General features: G+C 36.5%; 1 protein-coding gene across 2 annotated transcripts in view; it reads left to right on the forward strand.

Annotated features, from left to right (window-relative positions):
- XPR1 (xenotropic and polytropic retrovirus receptor 1) overlaps positions 1-23,529 on the forward strand; it is a 200,908-nt gene that overhangs the window by 158,458 nt on the left and 18,921 nt on the right. Inside the window, exons 10-11 of one of the 2 annotated variants that reach the window (XM_068985691.1) lie at positions 3,628-3,799; positions 5,212-5,406. In XM_068985691.1, coding sequence (XP_068841792.1) covers positions 3,628-3,799; positions 5,212-5,406 — 367 coding nt within the window. The remainder of the gene's footprint in view (positions 1-3,627; positions 3,800-5,211; positions 5,407-23,529) is intronic. The other variant, XM_068985692.1, reaches the window with a different exon arrangement.

A 23,529-nucleotide genomic window follows, 5' to 3' on the forward strand; every position in this document is an offset into this window, starting at 1 on the left:
GAAAGAAGCATTGTTGTTTGTTGTATTTGTAATAATTGTAAATAGTAAAAAATATTACTTATAGATTATTTTAATATTAATTGACCTATTGACTTATTTTTAATTCAAATCTCACTGAGAAAATTTGCCCTTAGATTTATTTCTAGTGAATTAACAAGAATGTTTCTACTGTAGTTAAATTTCCCTGATACAGCTGTTTTGAAAGCTTCATCCTAAAGTAAACTACATTTCCCTTTCTTTTTCTTCAATTTTTCTTGGAAAAAGAACATGTCACCTGGCCCATAGTGGTAGGCACTGGGCACCATTATATTCATATTTTAATTTGAATTGATATGTTATTCCTCTCCCCAATAGATGCTAGAAAAAAGTTTTTAAGAAATTGATTTGTTTTGATATTAGTATTATATGTCAAACTAATACAGTTTCTTTGCATTCATCAGTTCATTTATCCTCTATCCAGATCTGTATTTGCCCTCATTGTAATCCAATTAGGAAACATAAAAAAATGCCTCAGATTTTCCAAACAAAAATATCAACTTATAGAAGGCTGCATAAAGTTTTTAAATTAGAGTATTTTCCTATATTATTTTGGAATTGGTTTTTCTAATATTTTCTTTAGTTGTATAATAAAATTTTTACACATATCTCTGGTATAAATACAGAAATGTTCTCATTTAATAATGCATTGTCTTTGCATTTTTATGTGTATCAATTATATTGTGTGTGTTAGTTGCTCAGTCATGTCTGACTCTTTGCGACCCCATGGACTATATAGCCTGTCAGGTTCCTCTGTCCATGGGATTCTCCAGGCAGGAATACTGGAGTGGGTTGCCATGCCCTCCTCATCAATTATTTTATTCTTTTTAATAAACCATGAGATTGGAACTACTACTAATCCACATTTTATAATGAGGAAACCTAAAGTTCAAAGAACTTATATAAGGTCATGCAGCCAGGATGTAATGGATGTGGGATGTAAGCTCAGGCATTCTGGCTCCATAACCTGTGTTTTTAAACACTACCATTTAACAGACCTGGTAGTCATTTTATGTAAGATGTTTAACTTTGATTGTTGGATCATCTAATGGAATCTTAAAATCAGATTTGAAAGAATGTGATTATCAGTAAGTAGAAATTAAGACTTTATCTCCTTAACTGTTTGTCTACATTAATTTGAAGATGATGTTAACATATATTCTTTGTAGTAACTAATTAGTGGCCTTTTTGTGTATGTGGGTAAACATCAAACATCCAGATTTTTTCTAGCTTTCTTAATACAGTTTCTCAGTTATTTTAATTAAAATCAAAGCAAAGTAGAAGTTGAAAGACCTTAGCCAAAATAAGAAAGGAAGGAGAATTCTCACTTAAAAGGGGTAATTTGGGTAAATCTAAGATGAATTTGACCATGTTTAAGGGCTGACTTATCAGGGAATTAAGTATGTTCTGTTTATTTTTATCTTCATCTCTGCTCACTATACCTCTGACCAAACTACTTGCTCACTTCTTTTTAAATATTTCTGGGGTATTTCGTTTGCCTGTCTGTAATAGCAGTTAATTACTACCTGGTGCTGTCAGTATTTCTTTTGGTGTTTATTTGCCCAGAGGGATTGTGGGTGGTACAGGCCATGTTTTATTTATTCAGTACCTTCACAATGCCTGACATAATAAATACTTAATGAATAAATAAATAAATAATAATGATAAATAAATAATTCATAATAAATACTTAATGAATCTTTGTTAAATGCATGAATGACTACGATTAAGTTCATTGGTTCTCTTACACAAAACCACTCCCTCCTTAATTTTTTCATTTTCTCCCTTCTGTAAATTTTCCCTTCCTCTCAGTTTCTATTTTATTTTACTCCTTTCCTTTTCTAGTCCATCCCTCTGTTTCTTTCTTATTTAATTCACTCTCCTACTCTTCTGCTCTTACAGAGGTTTTCTCTAATAGCCAGGTTATAAGGCTAGGTTTGGCAGGTTGTGACAGTATGGTAGTCTGTCTCATGTCAGTGAGAAATGAGAAATTTGCTCTAGGCTACCAGTTTCACAAAAGTCCACGAAGTTTCACAAAAGTCCATGACTAGAGACTGAGTTAGACTTCCTGATCCTTTGGTGTTAGGTCATAACTTGTTCTCTTGTTTCTCTCTCTTGGAATCCTTTAAATCCATTCTATACCTAGAGTTTCTTAAAATATTATACAAACTGGTGCCAGAACCTCTTTGTGCATAAATGATTAACATCTCAATCCCTAACACCTCCTATCTGACCCTACCCTGCAAAAAAAAAAGTTTGCTGTATCTGGAGCTGTATCTGATAATATCTTTTCTGGCTTACTGAAAGAGTAAGCAAGTGATCAAAAGATTGAACCATGGACTCAAAATATGTCAGCTCCAGAAAGTTATGTTTTAAAGCCTATATTGTGTCCTGCAGACCCCTGCTCTAATTTTTAAAGCGCCAGGATAGCTGTGACCCAGGATTGATTTGTAACAAAACCGTTTATTGTTTCACTGAAATAATCAAAGAAATTATTTAGAGAAAGGATAGAAAGAACCAGCCAAGTCTGAGAGAAGAGGGCCATAGTCTCCCAGGCTGGATATGTCTAGTAAATACTTCCATGGCAGGGGAGCTGTAGACTCATTTTCTCAAAACAGTTGCTTAGAATTCCTTGTTTTAGGAGTTCATTTTCACCTGTGTGAGATAGAAAGGGTCTAACAGGGTAAGAAGGAAAGCTGCCTTCATCCCATCTTCATTTCACTCACAGCCTTTCAAGGCAAGCTGGTACAGTTTGAGCCTCTTTCTGGTGATAAGTATCTAACTCCTCCCTCTGCGATGCCAGGATTTTCCTTTGCAGTGGAAACAGGCTTCTGCAAAATAGGGTTAGAAGGCATTATCTTCTGTAAAATGGGGATATGGATAACACCTAGCACATAGAATTTGCTATAGTTAATGGGTTATAAGAAATGCATCATGAGAAAAATATGCAGCCTGGATTAGTGTTCAAGACATATAACCTGAATTTATTTATCATTGTTTTCATAATAGTGGGGTGTGGGCTGATTTTTGTGACATAATTTCAAGACAGATATGATCATTGCCATGGCACTAGAGAAATGAAATGAAATGAAATGAAAGTGACATTGGTTAGGGAATGAGACATACTTCAGCCGAAGTACTGTCCTTCCCTTCTTACCTTTTGCAGGCAAAGAAGAGCTTTGTATTCAGTTAGCTAAGATGGGAGAATATTCCAGAAATAATCAAAGCACATGGGTCTCCAGCAAATTTATCTTAGACCTTAATGGTAAATGTCCTCTCAGTACATTTCTACCATTCTCTCTGCTTTCAATTTCAGCTCTTCCCACCTCTCTGCTTTCTGTTTTTTGACTCTTGCTTTTCCTGCCTTCCCCCTGCCCCCACCCTTTTAATTTCTTTCTTAGTGATCTATTCAACTCATTCTTCTCACTGCTAATTTTGAACCTAACTATTGTTGCCAGGTCCCTGTGTTTGTGATTGGCTCATTGGTTTCCATTTTGTCAATTAAATCATGCTGCAGAGTCAGACACAAATTAGATATATTTAATATGAATTTTCTTGTTTCAGTGTTTCTGATTTTTTTCTTTCTCCTAGTTTCGAGTATTTACAGCCCCCTTCCATAAGGTAGGCTTTGCTGATTTCTGGCTGGCCGATCAGCTGAACAGCCTGTCAGTGATACTGATGGACCTGGAATATATGATCTGCTTCTACAGCTTTGAGCTCAAATGGGAGGACAGTGAGGGCCTGTTGCCAAAAGATTCACAAGGTAGGGTATGAATGTGCATCTACACTACTGAACTGCCAGTGTAAACCAAGAAATATTGGGAATGATAACTGAGAAATTTAAGCTCATCCAGTAATATTATAAACTTAATTAAATGTACTTGGCACTGTTTTAGCAATATCTTTATCTGATATAAGTTGGCTCTTAAATTATATATTATAATTTTAGCCACTCATTTGCCAGGAGATTTACAACTTCCATTTAAAGAATTCTAAAACTAAAAAACTTCTAGTACATCAGTAATTATATCACAGATGCTCTATTGTCAACAGTTGCCATCACAGTATTGCTTTACGATGATCAAAAATAATGATTATTTAGAAATTAGATCAAGTGCTTTGAGCAAGTCATTAGAGATTGTTTTGTTTTTTAGTTCTTATTGGAGACCTTGTTTTTCTTTTGGCTCTTTTTGTCACTCTTACTGTAGTTTATGCCAGGTATTCTAGTTATTAGGAAATTTTGCCTTAATGATGAAGACCAAATTTAGACAGATCATGTAACATCTGACTAACAAAAGTCAATGATGCCAGTGCCAACACAGATTTTCATTAACTTCCAGCAAATCACAACTCTGTTGTATGTTGAGCCACTATGATACATTTCCAGAATTTGAAGAAAATTGATTTACCAACTCTGTTCTTCTCATTGTAAAATGTAAACTCTGCCTTTTGTTTTTTTGTTATTGTTGCTGTTGTTGTTTTGTTTGTTTCAAAGAATAAGTGTGAACACCCTATAATGGGTATGTTGTAGGGGTTTGGAGTTCATAGAACTAACTGTCATCAACAGTGATATTTGTAGGGTTTTAGATGTTTCAGATTACAGCGCTCACTAATTTTTTTCCTCTTCGATTAGTGTACTCAACTTCTAATTGTCTTACAGTTTTACTACACTCCTCCAGAGAACGAGTGTAGTAAAACTATACAAAGCTGATTACAAAGGGGCCTTCCCAGGTGGCTCCAACAGTAAACAATCCGCCTGTCGATGCAGGAGACCTGGGTTCAGTCCCTGGGCTGAGAAGCTCCTCTGGAGAAGGAAATGGCGACCCACTCCAGTATTCTTGCCTGGACAATCCCATGGACAGAGGAGCTGGCCAGGCTACAGTCTGTAGTCAGAAATAGTCGGACACGACTGAGCACGCACACAAAGGCATAGATTACAAAACTGTAAATCTGAGTGGGCAGATTTTTATAAGTTCCCACTGTGTATTTCACCTTCCCTCTTCGGCTTACTGATCACTAAAAAGTTTAATATAATAGTTGCAAAGAAAAAAAATGATTCTGAAAAGCAGGTTCCTTGCTCTTAAAGACTTCCTAATGGTTACAGTATGACTAAATGATGTGAACAAGTTATTTTTTTTTTTAATTATAATCTTTTCTTCTTTGAAATCGTCACAGAACCAGAAATTTGCCACAAATATTCATATGGTGTGCGGGCTGTTGTTCAGTGCATTCCTGCTTGGCTTCGCTTTATCCAGTGCCTGCGCCGATACCGAGACACAAAAAGAGCCTTTCCTCATTTAATTAATGCTGGGAAATACTCCACGACTTTCTTCACGGTGACGTTTGCAGCTCTTTACAGCACTCACAAAGGTATTCAGTGGTTGTGAAAAGATTTTTCAAAATCCTGATTTTTACCACTTGAATCTGTTTCTTAATCTGGTTACCTTTCCATTTGTCGTGCTTTTTCCCCTATTGAATTTCCAGTCCCCTTAGTTATAGTAGTTTGTCCTTGAACACAATTTTAGCCTCATTCCAGTATTTACTAACAAGTACCATTGAAAAGAATCAAAGTCATACAGAATAGGAAGGATTTGTAATAATGTTTGAAATCCTGAATTACGTTTATTTAAAGGGTTCAATCCAAGACACTTTGGGTTTTCATTTGGTTTTTTTAGACTTCTTGTTCATTAATGAGCTTGGGAAATGCTAGGTGAAAAAGATTCCCTTTGGCAGTCATGTATATTTTTAATCGTTTCCCTTCACCAAGTAGTAACGTTTGTTTCCAGCCTATTTAACTGCAAATTGAGTTCTCTGATCTCTCTAGTTTCTTATCTCCATGGCAACTAGTTATTACTTGAGACTGTTCTTCTGTTGGGAGGAGAAAAAGGCTTTTAGGTTCTGAGCCACATGCAGTCACTCCTTTTGAATTTTTAACCTTCTTCTAAGAACTGTCAATCAAAGATCTCACTTGCTTTTACTAAAATGCCTTCCTTCTTTGTTTAAATCAGTGTCAGCCTACACCTTAGAAGCTGCACTCTCATCTAAAGAAATGTTACCAGTTGAAATTATTAGTTATTTTTAGATAGCTTGATAAAATTTTTTCTGGTGATTTTTAATTGAGATGCTGTATTTAGGAACCTTACCTGGTGCTGCAAAAGTGCTGCTGTGTGTCTGATGGTCTTGAAAGATTAGGATGATTTTTTTCTTTTGAAAAGCTTGAGATTTGGTCCAATAGAACACTTTATTGATACTTCCACTTTTTGCAGTAGATTCTGTGATTGCAGTAACATTGATAATGGAGCCAATAATTCTACCACTAAGGAGGCAGTCTTGTTAAATGATATAATTTAACTAAATACCTCAGTGAAGGAATCACATCCTAAAGCTCCCTTAATTTTTTTCTTTTATAACTCCTCTCTCATGTGTACTTACTGTTTGGCTAGTTCCTCAGGCTCTCCATTGTACATGCTTATTTGTTGGCCTGGGATACTTAACATTGTGTACTCAAATTGTGTATTTTAGCCTTTGTGAAGGTCTCTTCCTTCAAGGATTACTCCTCTAAATTTCCAGCCATTCCATCAACCCTGACTCTGTCCTGTAGGCAATCAGACTGATATTTCTGTTACTGGAGTAGACGGGGTATTGGGAGCACCCTTAGGCAAAAAGCCACAAACTCAGAATTTTTACTCTTTAATGCCAGTATCTTTCCAAAGTAAGCTCAGGCTTTTTGCTTGCTTTTGGTGGCTTCCCAGTATGTTCTAATAGTTATTCTTTTTTTTTTTTTTACTTAATATTATATTAGTTTCAGGTATATATTGTAGTGATCCAGTATTTTTATGCAACGTGGTCATAATAAGTCCAGTTACTGTCTATCACCATATAAAGTTATTAGAATATTACTGACTATATTCCCTATGGTGTACATGAGATCCTTGTGACTTACTTATTTTATAACTGGAAGTTTATACCTCTTAGTCTCCCACACCTATTGCATTCATCCCGTAACCTACTTCCTCTTTGGCAACCACCAGTTTGTTCTCTGTATATATGTCTACTTCTGTTTTGTTATATTTGCTCTTTTTTTGGTTTGTTTTTTTAGGTTCCACTTATAAGTGAAATCATACAATATTTACCTTTCTCTATCTGACTGATTTCACTTAGCATGATACCCTCTACAACCATTCATGTCATGAGAAATGGCAAGATTCCATTCTTTTTTATGACTGAATAATACTCCATTCTGTGCATATACATCTTTATCCATTCATCTGTTGGTGGATGCTTAGATTGCTTTCATACCTTGGCTGTTACTGCTGAGGCAGTGAACACAGTGGTGCATATGTCTTTTTAAATTAGTGCTTTTGTTTCCCTCAGAGAAATTGCCAGAAGTGAACTTGCTGGGTTGTGTGGTAGTCCTGGTTTTAATTTTTTAAGGAATCTCCATACTGTTTTCCATAGTGGCTGTACCAATTTAAATTTCCACCTACAGTGCACAAGGATTCCCTTTTCTCCACATCCTCTCCAACACTAGCTATTTGTTGTCTTTTGGGTAATAGTCATTCTGACAAATGTGAGGTGATAAGTCATTGTGGTTTTGAATTGCATTTCCATGATGATTAGTGATGTTGAACATCTTTTCTTGTGCTTGACATCCATCTGGATGTCTTTTTTGGAAAAATATCTGTTCAGGACCTCTGCCCATTTTTAAAATAGGTGTGTTTTTCTGGATGGTTAGGTGTGTGAAGTATTTGTATATTTTGTATGTTAACCCCTTATTTCACATGCTTAGTCTCTCAGTCATGTCTGACTCTTTGCAACCCCATAGACTATAACCCACCAGGCTCCTCTGTTAATGGGGATTTACTAATTCTTTGCTGTGCTGTGCTGTGCTTAGTCGCTCAGTCATGTCTGTCTCTTTGCAACCCGCCAGACTCCTCTGTCCATGGGGATTCTCCAGGCAAGAATACTGGAGTGGGTTGCCATGGCCTCCTCCAGGGGATCTTCCCAACCCAGGTATTGAACCCAGGTCTCCTGCATTTCAGGCGGATTATTTACAAGCTGAGCTACCAGGGAAGCCCTAATTCAGAATTAAAACTAAAAAGTGAGGTATTTACACAGGGGTATACATAAGTATGTTCACTTCAGTCAAAACTTTTTGTTGTTGTTGTGCATCAACTTATTGTGCTTTGCCAGGTATGTTTTATTGGAGCTTTCCTGGTGGCTGAGATGGTAAAGAATCTGCATGCAATGCAGGAGACCTGAGTTCGATCCCTCGGTCAGGAAGATCCCCTGGAACAGGGAATGGCTACTCACTCCAGTATTCGTGCCTGGAGAATTCCATGGACAGAGGAGCCAGGCAGCCTGCAGTGCAACACCTGCAGGCTGGTGTTGCAACTGAGCAACTAACACTTTTACTTTCACTGCCTAGAGCTGGTTTATATGTGTCTTCCTTTATGGAAATCTTTTTAAAAGATACACTTACAGTCACCTTGCATGTGTATGGTGGGGGTATTGTACCAGGTATCAGTTATGAATGTGTTTGGTCTTTTGTTCAAGTAACAGCTGTTTACTGACTGAATTTGATCCATGTGTCCACAGACAGATTTTTAAACACACAACCATTTTTTAGAGAGAACATTGGTTGTATAGCCTAACCATATCCTTTAAATTAAAAAAACAGTACAGAACACTTTTTACAGTTGCTATTAAAAAAACATTATAATTGCTACATATTAAATATTTTTATCACTAATTTTTCTTTTTACCAAAAAGACAATTCAAAGTAACCCTTGACAGAAAATTTGACATTAAATGATGATCAGAAGTAGAATCTGATTTCTCTTGTTTCCTTGGACAGTATTCCAAGAGAAAAGATATCAGAAAATATAGACTTTAGAGATGATCATTGATCTAAAGGAACAGATTCTGTATGGTTAATGATGTAGATCTTTTTCTATTGAATGTGTATGTATTATTGCAAAGGACACATTTTCTGAAGGGGAAAGTGTAGAAAATGGTGAGGTAACCTTGTTCAGACTCAGGATTCTGAGTCCTTTCAGAGAACTAGCCTAAGAGTTACTATAGTAACAGCATTATTGGGGGCATTTTCAAGATTGTTCCAAAGGTTATGTCCTGTGCTGCATGGTTTGTAAAAATGGATGCACAAGAATTAACTCTATACTTAAAACCATTTTTTTCAAGTGAGGGGAGTAAGTATGATAATACTGCAGCTGGCCCTCCCTTGTAGTAAGAAGGAAACACACTTTAAATATCTCAATATATTTTATTTTCCATCACTGATTTTAGAAACGCTCAAAGCCAATCTTATTTTAAGAATCCACTTTTCATTACAAGCCTAAATTAAAAGCCATTCCTACAAGTTTTTTTGTTGGAAATGGGAGTAGAGGAGACAGGAAAGTGTTGTAAATGGTTTCTGTGTATTCTTGAGGTTTCTTGGCCTGGCTGGGAAAAGCTAGTGGGAGGTACAATGATAGAAAAAGCCATTATATTGTTATTTCTAATCCATTGATGCAGTGAGAGTACTTCATTAGATTTTCTGGTTTTCACTTACAGTTTCTTAACATTCTAAAATATTTATAAATTCTTAGTAGATTTTGCTCTTTGCTGTTCTCTGAATACATAGAACGATAAAAAAAGTTCTTTTAAAAATATTTCATATTTTACTTTAGACATTTTTGTTAGCATTTACTATAAGACATTTAAAAATACTTGGAAAAGAGATATTTTCTATTCACTTAAAAGCTGAGTTCATTTGTATTTCTTTGCTCTGTTGTTTTCCGGTGCCCAGATCTCTCATATCTTCTAGATCTCGTCTTCTTTAACATTCTGTAAGGGGTGCTGTGGCCCCTAATGAGGATTCCTCAGTAGTAGTTCAGTGCCTTCAGTGCAAATAGTCATTTCATTGTTTTGGGTGAGCACACATAGTCCTGAAGTGCTTCCTCTCTCCGGGTATGGCCTGTTGGTTACCCTGTTTCTACCCGGAATAATAGACTTCTATGCCAGAATTTCCAAATTTTGGTCTTGTTACGTTATAATAGAAACACAGTTTAGTGTTGTTGTTGTTCTTAATCTCTGGGGAAACTTTTGTTTCATTAACTTTTTAAAGACATAAACAAACTTTTAAAAAATCACTCATTTGAATAAAATGCTTTCATTTTGGACTTAATGTTGAAAGTAGCTCAAATCTTTAACCCTTTTGAAATTGGATACATTTTGCTATAGTTTTTCTAGCCTAACTGATAATGCAGACAAGAGACAGATTATTTTAGAATTCACCATTTGTCAGCATTGGCTTAAATCTTGCTGGATGCTATAAAATCAAATATGAGATATTGTTTGTTTCTGATTATTAAATTGACTTTAACAGTATTTCTTGAGTAACTTTCATCTACTTGGCATTGTGCTGATTTTAAATGGTTTTATAAATATTACACTAACAATCTCTTTTTACCTTAAATTGTTTTTAAAATATTAATTATAGATTTGAATAGATTATATTTTTGTATCATCTTTGTCATTTAAAAGAAAAAGCTTTTTAGAAAAACACATACCTTGATGTCATTTTTGTTGTCTTTTCTCTAATTAATTTTTGTTTTCTTAATTGCTCTTTTAACTGATATAATTTGTTAGCACTTCTGTGTAAATTGTGTTGCTTTTGAAACACTCATGCACAAAAATTTAAAGTTTAAAAACAATATCTGCTATCATTTAGATACTAGTGGAGGATCTGTGATGTTTAGAAGAGAAGTCAAAATTATTTATGAATTCAGTTTATGGAGCAATTTGTCTAATTAAAAGGAATTTAAAGACAATTACTTGCAAATAAAATTTTTAATTTTAATTTATAGATTATTTACTTTATATATAATTTTATATGAGACTATTATTAGTAAAAAGTGTAAACATCGAGAAAAGTTACTGTTCTTAGGTATTTTCAATAGAAAGAAAAGGAAAAAGTGAGGAGCCAAATGAGTTACAAGGCTTTAAGTTCCTGCTCAGTATATGTTACTCTAGGGAATGTAAGTAGTAGATTATATATGATCTCTTTCTTTCAGAGTTTCATAGTATAATACCGTAAGTGTGCTAATCAGATATTGCTGCGTGTTAAACCACCCCAAACTTCAGCAACTTAAAACAGCAGTAATTTATTCTTTATGTATGTGTAGATAGTTATTCTGCTTTTTATCTGTGGGTCAGCTGGAAATTGGAACTAGATTGGACTCAGCTGGATTGCATGGCTTCGCACCACCGTTTTCATTGGGGTTTTGTTGCTTCCCTGAAAGTTGGGTTTGAGTTGGCTACATGTTTGTTCATTTTGGGGCCCCAGCCAAAGGAACAGCAATTATCCAAGGAAAATCTCTTCAAGTGGTAGTAACAGAAACAGTTCCGTTGCACAAACACATTTTAAGTCTTTGCTTTCCTCACATCTGCTAGCCTCCCATTGGTCAAAGCAAGTTGTATAGCTGAGCTTAAAGGAGTCTGCCCATCCTTAACAGCCAAAGCAAATTACTAAATGCTGCATCAATGAGTAAGAGCCACAGAAGAAGGGAGTGGAAGTTTTCATCTGTAATCTAATCACCACAAAACAGAAATCAATTTTAACTGACTTTTTTAATTGTAAAGGATATAAACATAATTTTTAGAATAAATAAATGTGACTAATAAACATATGAAAAATGTTCTACTTCACTTATAGCAGAAGAAATGCTAATTGAAATCATATTTAATCAAAAAAGTGATGATGCCCTTTGCAGGCAAGTATGTAGAGAGATTGTTGATTGATTGTAAATTGGTAAGCACTTTGGTAATTCTGTCAAGAGTATTAAAATCATTCATACCTTTTAACCTAGTAAGTTCCTTTCCATAACTCTTTCCTAAGGAAGTGATTAGAGAAATGAGTGAATATGAATGTATGTCCACAGCATTGTATAGTGAAAAATGAAAGTAGTCTAATAAACGTCCAGCAGTAGGAGAATGATTTAGTTATAGTGAGTTTATATGGTGACTTGTAAAAAGTGACCCACAGTACTTGAAAATGAAGAACAATGATATTATTTAAAGGTAATAATTATTGAATACTTCTATGCACTAACCTTTTAAGCAATTTTAAGCATTTAACATGTGTTGACTTATTTAATCTTCATAGCAACATTTTGAGGCATTAGAATCAGAGCTGAACGGTCATGTGGCAAAAGTAAATTTTATTCAGGAACTGTTACAGTAGAGGAAAAGAGATCTCAGTACAGAACTGGACTCAATTCTGAATATAGAATGGACAAATGGAGATTTACAGCCAAGGAGCAGGGTGGTGGTCACTGAGTGGAAATTGCTAAAAGGAAAAACCAACGGTAAAGGAGAATTCTGGCTAAACTGACTTGACAGGATTTTTGCTGAAATTAGGCCAGGGTGATCAGATGCCAAGGGTAGAGGATGAGGAATTTGATGATATGTCAAGGGTGATTGGATATTGAGGGTAAAGGATTCTCTCTAAAGTGACTTAGTAAGATTCTTGCTACAACTGGGAGATGCACGCTTGATAAGGATGGACACCAAATTTTAGGTCTAGAGAACTTAGAGGAGCCTGACTAGAGTTGTATCAAGGAGAGTCTTTGTCCATCTGTCACTTACACTATGTGCTACCAACCAACCCTGGAATACGTGGGAGGGAATTACCCGCAAATGTGAATACCTAGGGGCAAGGAACATTGGGTGCTATTTTAGAGAATGGCCACCACACTGTGAGTCTCACCGTTATTGTTCTCCATTATTCATTTGCTGTGGAAGTACCCATGTACTGCTGCTGCTAAGTCACTTCAGACGTGTCTGACTCTGTGCGACTCCATAGATGGCAGCCCACCAGGCTCCCCCGTCCCTGGGATTCTCCAGGCAAGAACACTGGAGTGGGTTGCCATTTCCTTCTCCAATGCATGAAAGTGAAAAGTGAAAGTGAAGTCGCTCAGTCATGTCCAACCCTTAGTGACCCCGTGGACTAAGTGGCACTTAAAGAGAGAGAAACTCTGAGTCCTCCGTCTTCAAGATAGATTTCCAAAACTCTGGGGGTTTTGCCTTCCAAAAACCTTCTATACCCAAGATTCATATGACAACCAACAGAAATCCTCTGGTTATTTTAAGAAGGAAGGTTTATTTCAAGGATGTTGGGTAGCTTACAGGATCCCCAACAGACAGTGAAGATATCACAGCTTATGTGCGCAACATTACTGATCCTGGCTGGACACCTGTGTTACCTCTAGAACTGCAACTTCAAGTATCTCTAGCATGAGAATGTGACTGCTTCTCTTTGCCTGAATAAATTCTGTGTGTACCAAAGAAAAAACCAGAAGAGTCTTCGATAGAAGTAATCACTTGATCGTCATTTTTAGGTGAAGAAATTGAAAACAGGTTAAGAACTTACCAAAGTCCTACAGTTATGAAATGAAAGAACCTAGGTTATGAATCTGAATACAAACAATATAGCTCCAAAGTCAAGCAACAAGTAGGTGACAAAGTTAGAATTCACACCCAGGTCTTGTGATTATTTGTACTCTACTCTAAACTCCCTTCTAATGTTGTAGAATGACCTGAGCTCATCTCACAAGTAAAATGTTAAACTTGTGGTAAACATAGGAAGATCAGATAGGGTGGTGTGCTGTCCCTATGCCAGTGCCAAATAAATTTGTGTTTGGGAAATCACAGAGGTACCATTGGGGGAGAGTAATTTAAACTGTACTTTTACATGGATAGGCCTCTTTGTGATCCTTTTGTACTAATGGCCACATTCGTGGAAAACCAGAGACATTGCCAGGAACTGGCTATATCACATTAACAGTCATATGCTTTTATTAGTAAGAGCATTATGGAGTCAGCCCAACTATATAAATAATTTCTCTCTGCCAGAAAATTGAAAGTCATTCTTGAATTGAAGAACTAACTAACATATTAATGTTCTTTCAAGTGATGGGAGAATGGTTTGACGTGAACAATTTGCTTAGAGTTTTATTTTTTGTTAGGGTCCTGAAAATCACTTTCAAAAATTACCAGAGATAATTAAGTATTTGTTAAAGCTGCCTGGCTAAATCCTTAATACATATTGTTAATAAACATTCCAGGATGCTTCCTAGAATGTAGCAAGCAAAATGTGGAACAAAAGACCAGTGACTAATACTCGGTTTCATTGGCAGTTTTTTTTGGCCATGTTATGCAGTGTGTGGGATCTTAATTCCCTGACCAGGGATTGAACCTGTGCCCTCTGGTTAGCAAGTGCAGGCTCCTAACCACTAGACCACCAGGGAGATCCCTCTTCAGTGGTATTTTGAATGAGGTACAAGATTTGGTTTTAATTGAAATGTTTACAGTGAAAGAATTTATTCTTATGTTAAAAGTAGTATTTTCTTCACATATTAAAATAGTGCTTCTGCTTAAAGGAGGGAAAATAAAGCATCTACCTACTGCTTAAATATCACATTGATGTGTTGCGTTTCTTTGTTCCTCATGTGGGATTCTCAGGGCTCTCTGTAAATACTTTTGTTTGCCTCTGAATAATAATACCCTGGAGCATCTGTGTTTTTTTAATTTTTTTAAGAGCTTATTTCTTTTAAAAGCAGAATTGTACTACTTGTAGCTATTTTAATCTCACCAGGAAGTCTACTCAAAAGAAATGAACATCTACCAAAGTGAAATATTGAGGCTTATATAACATTTCATAGCTGGTGTAGAAAAGACCAGGGCACTGAAGAAGGACAAACTGAAAGTCTAGGATCTGTTGTATAATCTTTCTCCTTCTCAGTTACGAATATATGACCACCTGTATTTCCTTCCTCGACTGAAACAACTTTGATATTTGAAACCAGTGTTTAAAATTTACCCTTCATTTAACCTTCTGTTGCAGAAAGTGTAATGTCCTCACCTTAGAGAACCAAATCCCTCTCTGTGCTCAATTTAATCAAATTCTCTGCCAGGAAGAATTTTAAAAGCATCATCTGAATGAAAAGCACTATTTTATGTTGAGAGAAAGAACATGAGCTTTGGAGTAACCATGACTAAGATAATTTAGGAATATTTTACTGAAGACTGAGGAAGAAAAGCCATGAGATCGATCATCTAGCTAGATGCCAGAGACATTCACTAATTAAAAATATACATAAGGATTCGTCTTAAATACAGCATGTGCACACACGCACACACACACACACACAGAATCTGTCGATCAGACAACAGTTAGGATCAAGACTTAAAGGTGAAGTATTCAAGATGTTCTCATTAAGATCTTGACTATCATGAGGATATCTGCAGTCATGAGTATTTAACATCCTTCTGATTATAATTATAAGAAAATGAAAAGAAAGTAAGAATATTAAAACTTTTAACTGATGAATAAAATAACATTTATGGGTAATATGGTTGTCCAGTGCTCTCACATTGTCCTTTCATCAATTTTTTATTGTAAGTGTGGAAAATTCTGAAAGAGATGGGAATACCAGACCACCTGGCCCACCTCTTGAGAAATCCGTATGCAGGTCAGAAAGCAACAGTTAGAACTGGACATGGAACAACAGACTGGTTCAAAATAGGAAAAGGAGTACGTCAAGGCTGTATATTGTCACCCTGCTTATTTAACTTATATGCAGAGTACATCATGAGAAACGCTGGACTGGAAGAAACACAAGCTGGAATCAAGATTGCCAGGAGAAATATCAGTCACCTCAGATATGCAGATGACACCATCCTTATGGCAGAAAGTGAAGAGGAACTAAAAAGCCTCTTGATGAAAGTGAAAGAGGAGAGGGAAAAAGTTGGCTTAAAGCTCAACATTCAGAAAACGAAGATCATGGCATCCGGTCCCATCACTTCATGGGAAATAGATGGGGAAACTGTAGAAACAGTGTCAGACTTTATTTTTTTGGGCTCCAAAATCACTGCAGATGGTGACTGCAGCCATGAAATTAAAAGACGCTTACTCCTTGGAAGAAAGTTATGACCAACCTAGACAGCATATTCAAAAGCAGAGACATTACTTTGCCCACTAAGTTCCATCTAGTCAAGGCTATGGTTTTTCCTGTGGTCATGTATGGATGTGAGAGTTGGACTGGGAAGAAGGCTGAGTGCTGAAGAATTGATGTTTTTGAACTGTGGTGTTGGAGAAGACTCTTGAGAGTCCCTTGGACTGCAAGGAGATCCAACCAGTCCATTCTGAAGGAGATCAACCCTGGGATTTCTTTGGAAGGAATGATGCTAAGGCTGAAACTCCAGTACTTTGGCCACCTCATGAGAAGAGCTGACTTATTGGAAAAGACTCTGATGCTGGGAGGGATTGGGGGCAGGAGTAGAAGGGGACGACAGAGAATGAGATGGCTGGATGGCATCGTGGACTCGATGGACGTGAGTCTGAGTGAACTCCGGGAGTTGGTGATGGACAGGGAGGCCTGGCGTGCTGCGATTCATGGGGTCGCAAAGAGTCGGACACAACTGTGCGACTGAACTGAACTGAACTGAAGATTCTTTTATAAACAGGAAAGTAGTTATTTTCATTAAAAAAAAATTAACAGAGTTGTCCTAGACTATCTAAGACAGGATCCTTTGGCTCTTTATATTCTGTTATTCTCATAGAGCTGTCTGCCATTATGTAGTATCTCGGCATAGATTATTTTATTTTGAACCTGATATTAACCCTGAGAGAAAGTAGTAGTTGTTATTGTTTTAACATACCAGCAATATTAAATGGCCTGCCTTGGGTCACATGGCAGTAAGTAGCAAAACCATAATTCTCATCCTCTGAATCCATTCCCTTTTCTACGCTAAAAAATTTATTTCCAACAAGGTAGCACGATGTAATCCTGGGATTCTAAAACTTTGGAATATGTGTGACTCACCATGGATTATTACTTTAAAATGCATAATATTGGGCTCACTTATAGTCTGATTCACTAAGCGTCTTTCATGGTTGCAATCACCATCTGCAGTGATTTTCAGTTCAGTTCAGTCGCTCAGTCGTGTCCGACTCTTTGCGAAGCCATGAATCGAAGCACGCCAGGCCTCCCTGTCCATCACCAACTCCCGGAGTTCACTCAGACTCACGTCCATCGAGTCCACGATGCCATCCAGCCATCTCATTCTCTGTCGTCCCCTTCTACTCCTGCCCCCAATCCCTCCCAGCATCAGAGTCTTTTCCAATAAGTCAACTCTTCTCATGAGGTGGCCAAAGTACTGGAGTTTCAGCCTTAGCATCATTCCTTCCAAAGAAATCCCAGGGTTGATCTCCTTCAGAATGGACTGGTTGGATCTCCTTGCAGTCCAAGGGACTCTCAAGAGTCTTCTCCAACACCACAGTTCAAAAACATCAATTCTTCAGCACTCAGCCTTCTTCCCAGTCCAACTCTCACATCCATACATGACCACAGGAAAAACCATAGCCTTGACTAGATGGAACTTAGTGGGCAAAGTAATGTCTCTGCTTTTGAATATGCTGTCTAGGTTGGTCATAACTTTCCTTCCAAGGAGTAAGCGTCTTTTAATTTCATGGCTGCAGTCACCATCTGCAGTGATACTGGAGCCCAAAAAAATAAAGTCTGACACGGTTTCCACTGTTTCCCCATCTATTTCCCATGAAGTGATGGGACCGGATGCCATGATCTTCGTTTTCTGAATGTCAAGCTTTAAGCCAACTTTTCCCCTCTCCTCTTTCACTTTCATCAAGAGGCTTTTTAGCTCCTCTTCACTTTCTGCCATAAGGATGGTGTCATCTGCATATCTGAGGTGATTGATATTTCTCCTGGCAATCTTGATTCCAGCTTGTGCTTCCTCCAGCCCAGCGTTTCTCATGATGTACCCTGCATATAAGTTAAATGAACAGGGTGACAGTATACAGCCTTGACGTACTCCTTTTCCTATTTGGAACCAGTCTGTTGTTCCATGTCCAGTTCTAACTGTTGCTTCCTGACCTGCATATAGATTTCTCAAGAGGCAGGTCAGGTAGTCTGGAAAGTAGTAAGCAAATACAGAAACAACTTGGTTTGCATACTTCTTCCTCTCACTGCACTATTTGTAAAGTCTTAGATAGTCAAGCAGTGAATAGTAGAGAAGCAGTAGAATATACTGAATGAGAGTATAGGCTTTGGACCAAATACACCTTGGGCATGTTACCTGATAACAAAGTTCCCACTTCATAAGAAAGCTTTAAGAGAGTGAGTGCTAATAAGTTCCTTAGTGAGGAATGAGAGAGCAAGGGCAGATACAGACTAGAAGTGTTCACTCTAATGGAAGCCTCAGCACAAACACACACACACAAAAAAAAAAACCCCAAAGTACGAAGGGTTCTTTACTGACCAAAAGATTTTGTTTCCCCATCAACTTTTTGTTTTTTTTTTTTTTTTTTTTTGCTTAAAGTCATTAGGAAAAAAAAAAGTCATTAGAGATAGAGATTGCTTAAACTTTTTATTTCTAATTAAATCTCAAAGTGAATTGTGTCTTCCCTGGTGGCTCAGTTGGTAAAGAGTCTGCCTGCAATGCAGCAAACCCAGGTTCTATCCCTCGGTTGGGAGGATCCGCTGGAGAAGGAAATGGCAACCCACTCCAGTATTCTTGCCTGGAGAATTCTATGGACAGAAGAACCTGGTGAGTTACAGTCCATGGGGTCATAAAGAGTCGGACACAACTGAGTGAGTAGCACTTTCACTTTTCACTTTCAAAGTGAATTGATACTGAAATTGATGAGATGATTCTAGATTAAATATTTGAATAGATGTTTCAGAAGTACTGGTAAAGTTTGGGATAGTACAAGTTTTACTCTTATTTCTAATACCCAATTTGAAAGAAAAGGCATCAAATGAAGGTTTTTATAAAAAGGCATCGCAGTCTTGGACTCTTGGAGTTATTTCAGATGGCTCTTTTAGATCTGATATGTTATACAAGTTTAGAGTATTGATTGGCTCGTTGTGTGGAAAACAGTGGGAGAGATTTTAGCATTCCATCTTTCTCTGTGCATACCTCCTGTTATATATACTCTCACCTCCTTAGATCTGTTAATATATAATATTGTCATTTTTCTAACATATCTATATTTTATTTTTATATTTTTACTCAACTCTTATTACTGTGTACTACTGATATTATGACTACTTAAATCTTATACAATCTTGTTTCCGGTTTTAGTTATCTATAATTTTAACTTGTGTTTGTTGCTTAATTTTTTTCAGTTTAACTAAGAAAAAAGTTCCTACCCATATGAATGTAGTACCTGAAGGTATTTTACAGCTTTATAAAGTAAGGATTTGAAAGAGTTTCAAAAACTTATGGGATCCTTATATTGTAGAGTAATTATGGTCAGTAGCATTCCATTTAGTTCAAGAAATGAAACTGTTTCTCTCTGCGGAGAGAAGTTGAAAACTTAATTTTATACATTCTAGAATTATTATTTTGTTATATTACTAAAGGAGTGAGAAAAGGTAGAAGTCAGTCTTTAATAAAATCACTGAAGAGATGATTTTGTTATGAGAGTCAGTAAATAAGGATCCATACAGATGATAAATTGCATTAAGTACAATTTAATTTCTTTTTTCATTACATCTGTCACATCTGTTTTATTCAGCAAACATTTATAAAACACTTATTATCAGGCTGTGCTGGATGCCTGGAATGTGTAGATGAACATAACATATCTTTTTTTTACTAATTTTTTAAAATTGAAGTATAGTTGATGTACAGTGTTCCAAGTATACAGCATTGGATAATCCCAGTGTACATTCCTTGGGATTATCCACATAGGCAATAATGTCAACTGCAATAAGGGACAGTTTTATTACTTTCTTTCCACTCTCTATGCTTTTTGCTTTTTGCTTCTTTTCATCCCCGCATCCCCCCCCCACCCCGCCACTTATTGCACAGACTTGAACTTCCAATACTGTTGAATAAGAATGGTAAGAGCAGATATCCTTGCCGTGTTTCTAATCTGCTGCTGCTGCTAAGTCGCTTCAGTCATGTCTGACTCTGTGCGATCCCATAGACGGCAGCCCAGCAGGCTCCCCTATCCCTGGAATTCTCCAGGCAAGAACACTGGAATGGGTTGCCATTTCCTTCTCCAATGCATGAAAGTGAAGTCGCTCAGTCGTGTCCGACTCTTAGCGACCCCATGGACTGCAGCCTACCAGGCTTCTCCATCCATGGGATTTTCCAGGCAAGAGTACTGGAGTGGGATGCCATTGCCTTCTCAGAGTTTCTAATCTTAGGGGAAAGCATTTAGTTTGTTACCATTAAGTACAATAAATAAAATTTCCTCAGCTAATGCTGTAGGGTTTTTGTTGAGGAAGCTTTATAAAGGTGAGGAAGTTCCTCTCTATTCCTCTTTTTCTGCAAGATTTTTTTAATCATGAATAGGTGTTGGATTTTTTTTCAAATGCTTTGCCTAGATCTTTTGATATGATCCTGTCATTTTTCTTCTAAGTTTTAACCAATTAAAATGGTGAATTATATTATTAATTTTTGAATACTGAAACAGCATAGGCTCTCTGGAATAAACCCTACTTGGTCATGGTATATACTTTTTCTTACATGTTGCTAAATTCTGTTTGCTAATATCTTGTTAAGGATTTTTGTATCTGTGTTCACAAGGGATATTGATCTGTATTTTTCTTTTTGTGTGCTGTCTTTGATTTGGGCATAGGTGTAAAACTAATTTCATAAAATAAATTGAGAGGTTTTGTTTCTCCTTCTAATTTGTGGAAGGTTTCTTCTTTAATAGTTTGGTAGAATTCTCCAGTGAAACCATCTGGACCTGGAGTTGTATTTTGGGGCAGTTATTAAATTAGAAATTCAGTTTCTTTGTTTTTTAAAGAATTTGGTCCATGTCATCTAAGTTGTTGAAATTTATGGGGGTAGAGTTCAATATAATATTCCCTTATCTTTTTGATGTCTTCAGAGTTGGTAATGATAATCCCCTGTTTTATTTCTGATGTTGTTAATTTGTGTTTACTCGCTTTGTCAGCTATTAATTGATCTTTTCAAGGAATCAGCTTTTTCATTGATTATTTTCTATTTTCCTTGTCAGTTTCATTGATTTCTGTGTTTATTATTTCCTTCCTTCTACTTGCTTTGGATTTATTTTGCTTTTCTTTTTCTAGGTTCTTGAGGTGGGTTCTTAGATTATTGATTTGTTATTTTTTCTGTTTTCTAATATATGCAGTAGTATGTATAATTATATGTATGATGCTATGCATTTTCCCCTCAGCACTGCTTTAGCCACATCTCCCAAATTTTGATATATTTTCGTTTAGTTCAGTGTATTCTTTAAATATCCCTTGAGACTTTTCTTTGATCCATAAATTATTTAGTAGTGTGTTGTTTAGTTTCCAAGTATTTAAATTGCTTTTTTTAACCATTGACTTTTGTGGCAGATCTTGCTGTATGTTCATTGGGCAATTGAAAAGAATCTCTGTTCTGCTGTTGTAGGGTGGAATGTTTATTAGATCCTATTAAACAAATGATGTTGCTGAGTTCTGTATCCTTGCTTATTTTCTGTCTACTTGTTGCATTAGTTGTTGATGAGGAGAGTTGAAATCTCTAACTGTAATTGTAGATTTATCTTTTTTTTCCCATTCAGTTCTGTCCATTTTTGCTTCACACATGGCGTAGACACAATCAGTGAGGCTTGCTACATCTTCTTGGTGCATTTATTCTGTTATGCTTATATAATGGTCCTATCTGTTTCCACTAATTTTCTTTGCTCTGAAATCTGCTTTATTTGATAGTCTTCTTGTGGTTATCATTTCTTTACTTTTAGTTTTGAGAAGTTTAATTATAATGTACCTTGGCTTTAGGTTTATTTTATTTGAGGTTGCTCAACTTCTTGAATCTGTAGCTTTGAGTCTCTTACCAAAAGTTTGAGGAGTTTTCAGCCATTCTTTCTTTAAGTATTTTTTCAGCCCCTCTGTATTCTTTCCTTCTGGGCTCTGATGACACAAATGCTAGATCATTTTTTATGGTTCCATGGGTCCTGAACCTCTTCTCTTTTCTTCTTTTTTTAAGTCTTATTTTCTTTCCAGTGTTTAAGGTTGGTAGTTTCTATTCTTCTGTTTTCCAGTTTGCAGACTCTTTCCTCTATCTTCTCTACTCTGCTGTTATGTCTTCTGTTTGCTGAGACTAGGTATTTCCTTGGTGAGGCTTTTAATTTTTTCATTGTTTCAAGTATTTATTTATTTAATTGTTCATTAAAGCATTTTCATTGAATAATTCCAGCACATCTCATCTCATTTTTGGCATCTACTGATTGACTTTTTTCCTTCAATTTGTTATCTTCCTTGTTCTTGATATGACTAGTGATTTTCAATTGAAAGCTGGATATTTTATATATTTTTATTAAAATGAATAGAAATTCTATATGATGGTATACTTCCTTATTAAAAAGGAAATGTCTCATTTAACATAACTAAAGCAAAGATGGAAATCATTAGGCATGCTGAAAGCAGCAACTTTTAAGTGTCAGTGCTAACACGTTGGTTTTGAAGAGATTATCTGTGTTTTGTTATAAAGAGTAAAAAGGAAAAATGTCTGTAAGATGCTGGAAATGATGTCATTAAATAGTATGTCTAAAAGACAAGATACAATAAAGGGTTTTATTTTTTTATTTTTAGTTCTTAGGAAACTAAATCCTCATACAAGATGTACATCTGTTACTTGACTTTTTCATATTCAGCATATACAAGTTTTTAGAGACACATTGTATGTGTAGGCTGCCAGGAACCATTTGCCTTCCCCAAATATTTGTTGGAATGTAAGGCATTGTGCAGAAAGTTTAAAAATGAGTAATTAAAACACAGTGCTTGCCCTCAATTCAACTTGGCAAATGTTGAGTTTCTGCTGTGTGAAGTGGAGTACATAGGCCCTGAAAAAATGCTGACATGAGATCTTTCCCTAAAAGACATTACAATTTAATGGAAAATACATATACAATTCACTGCATTTTAAATTCTTTTAAAAATAGTAGGGTATAGTCTTGTAGGAAAGAGAGAAAAACTACATTTGCGTGTGTGCATGCTAAGTCACTTCAGTCGTGTCCAACTGTTTGCGACCCTATGGACTGTAGCCTGCCAGGCTCCTCTGTCCATGGGATTCTCCAGGCAAGACTGGAGTGGATTGCCAGGCCCTCCTCCAAGACATCTTCCTGACCCAGGGATCAAACTTGTGTCTCCTGCGGCTCCTGCACTGCAGCCAGATTCTTTACCACTGAGCCACTGGGGAAGCCCCCAAAATGGGTTTATATAGTAATAGAAGACAGTATAAGCACAAAGTATTTAGCTCATTCCTTTTCTCAAATCCTCCAACCCAGTCTTTCCCTGTTTACTTTCGCAGACTACCTTTGTCTCCTGGGCTTCCCTGGTGGCTCAGAGGTTAAAGCGTTTGCCTGCAATTCAGGAGACCTGAGTTCGATCCCTGGGTCGGGAAGATCCCCTGGAGACAGAAATGGCAACCCACTCCAGTATTCTTGCC

The sequence above is a fragment of the Capricornis sumatraensis genome, chromosome 14 (assembly GCF_032405125.1).
Source record: "Capricornis sumatraensis isolate serow.1 chromosome 14, serow.2, whole genome shotgun sequence".
Classification (NCBI taxonomy): Eukaryota; Metazoa; Chordata; class Mammalia; order Artiodactyla; family Bovidae; genus Capricornis; species Capricornis sumatraensis.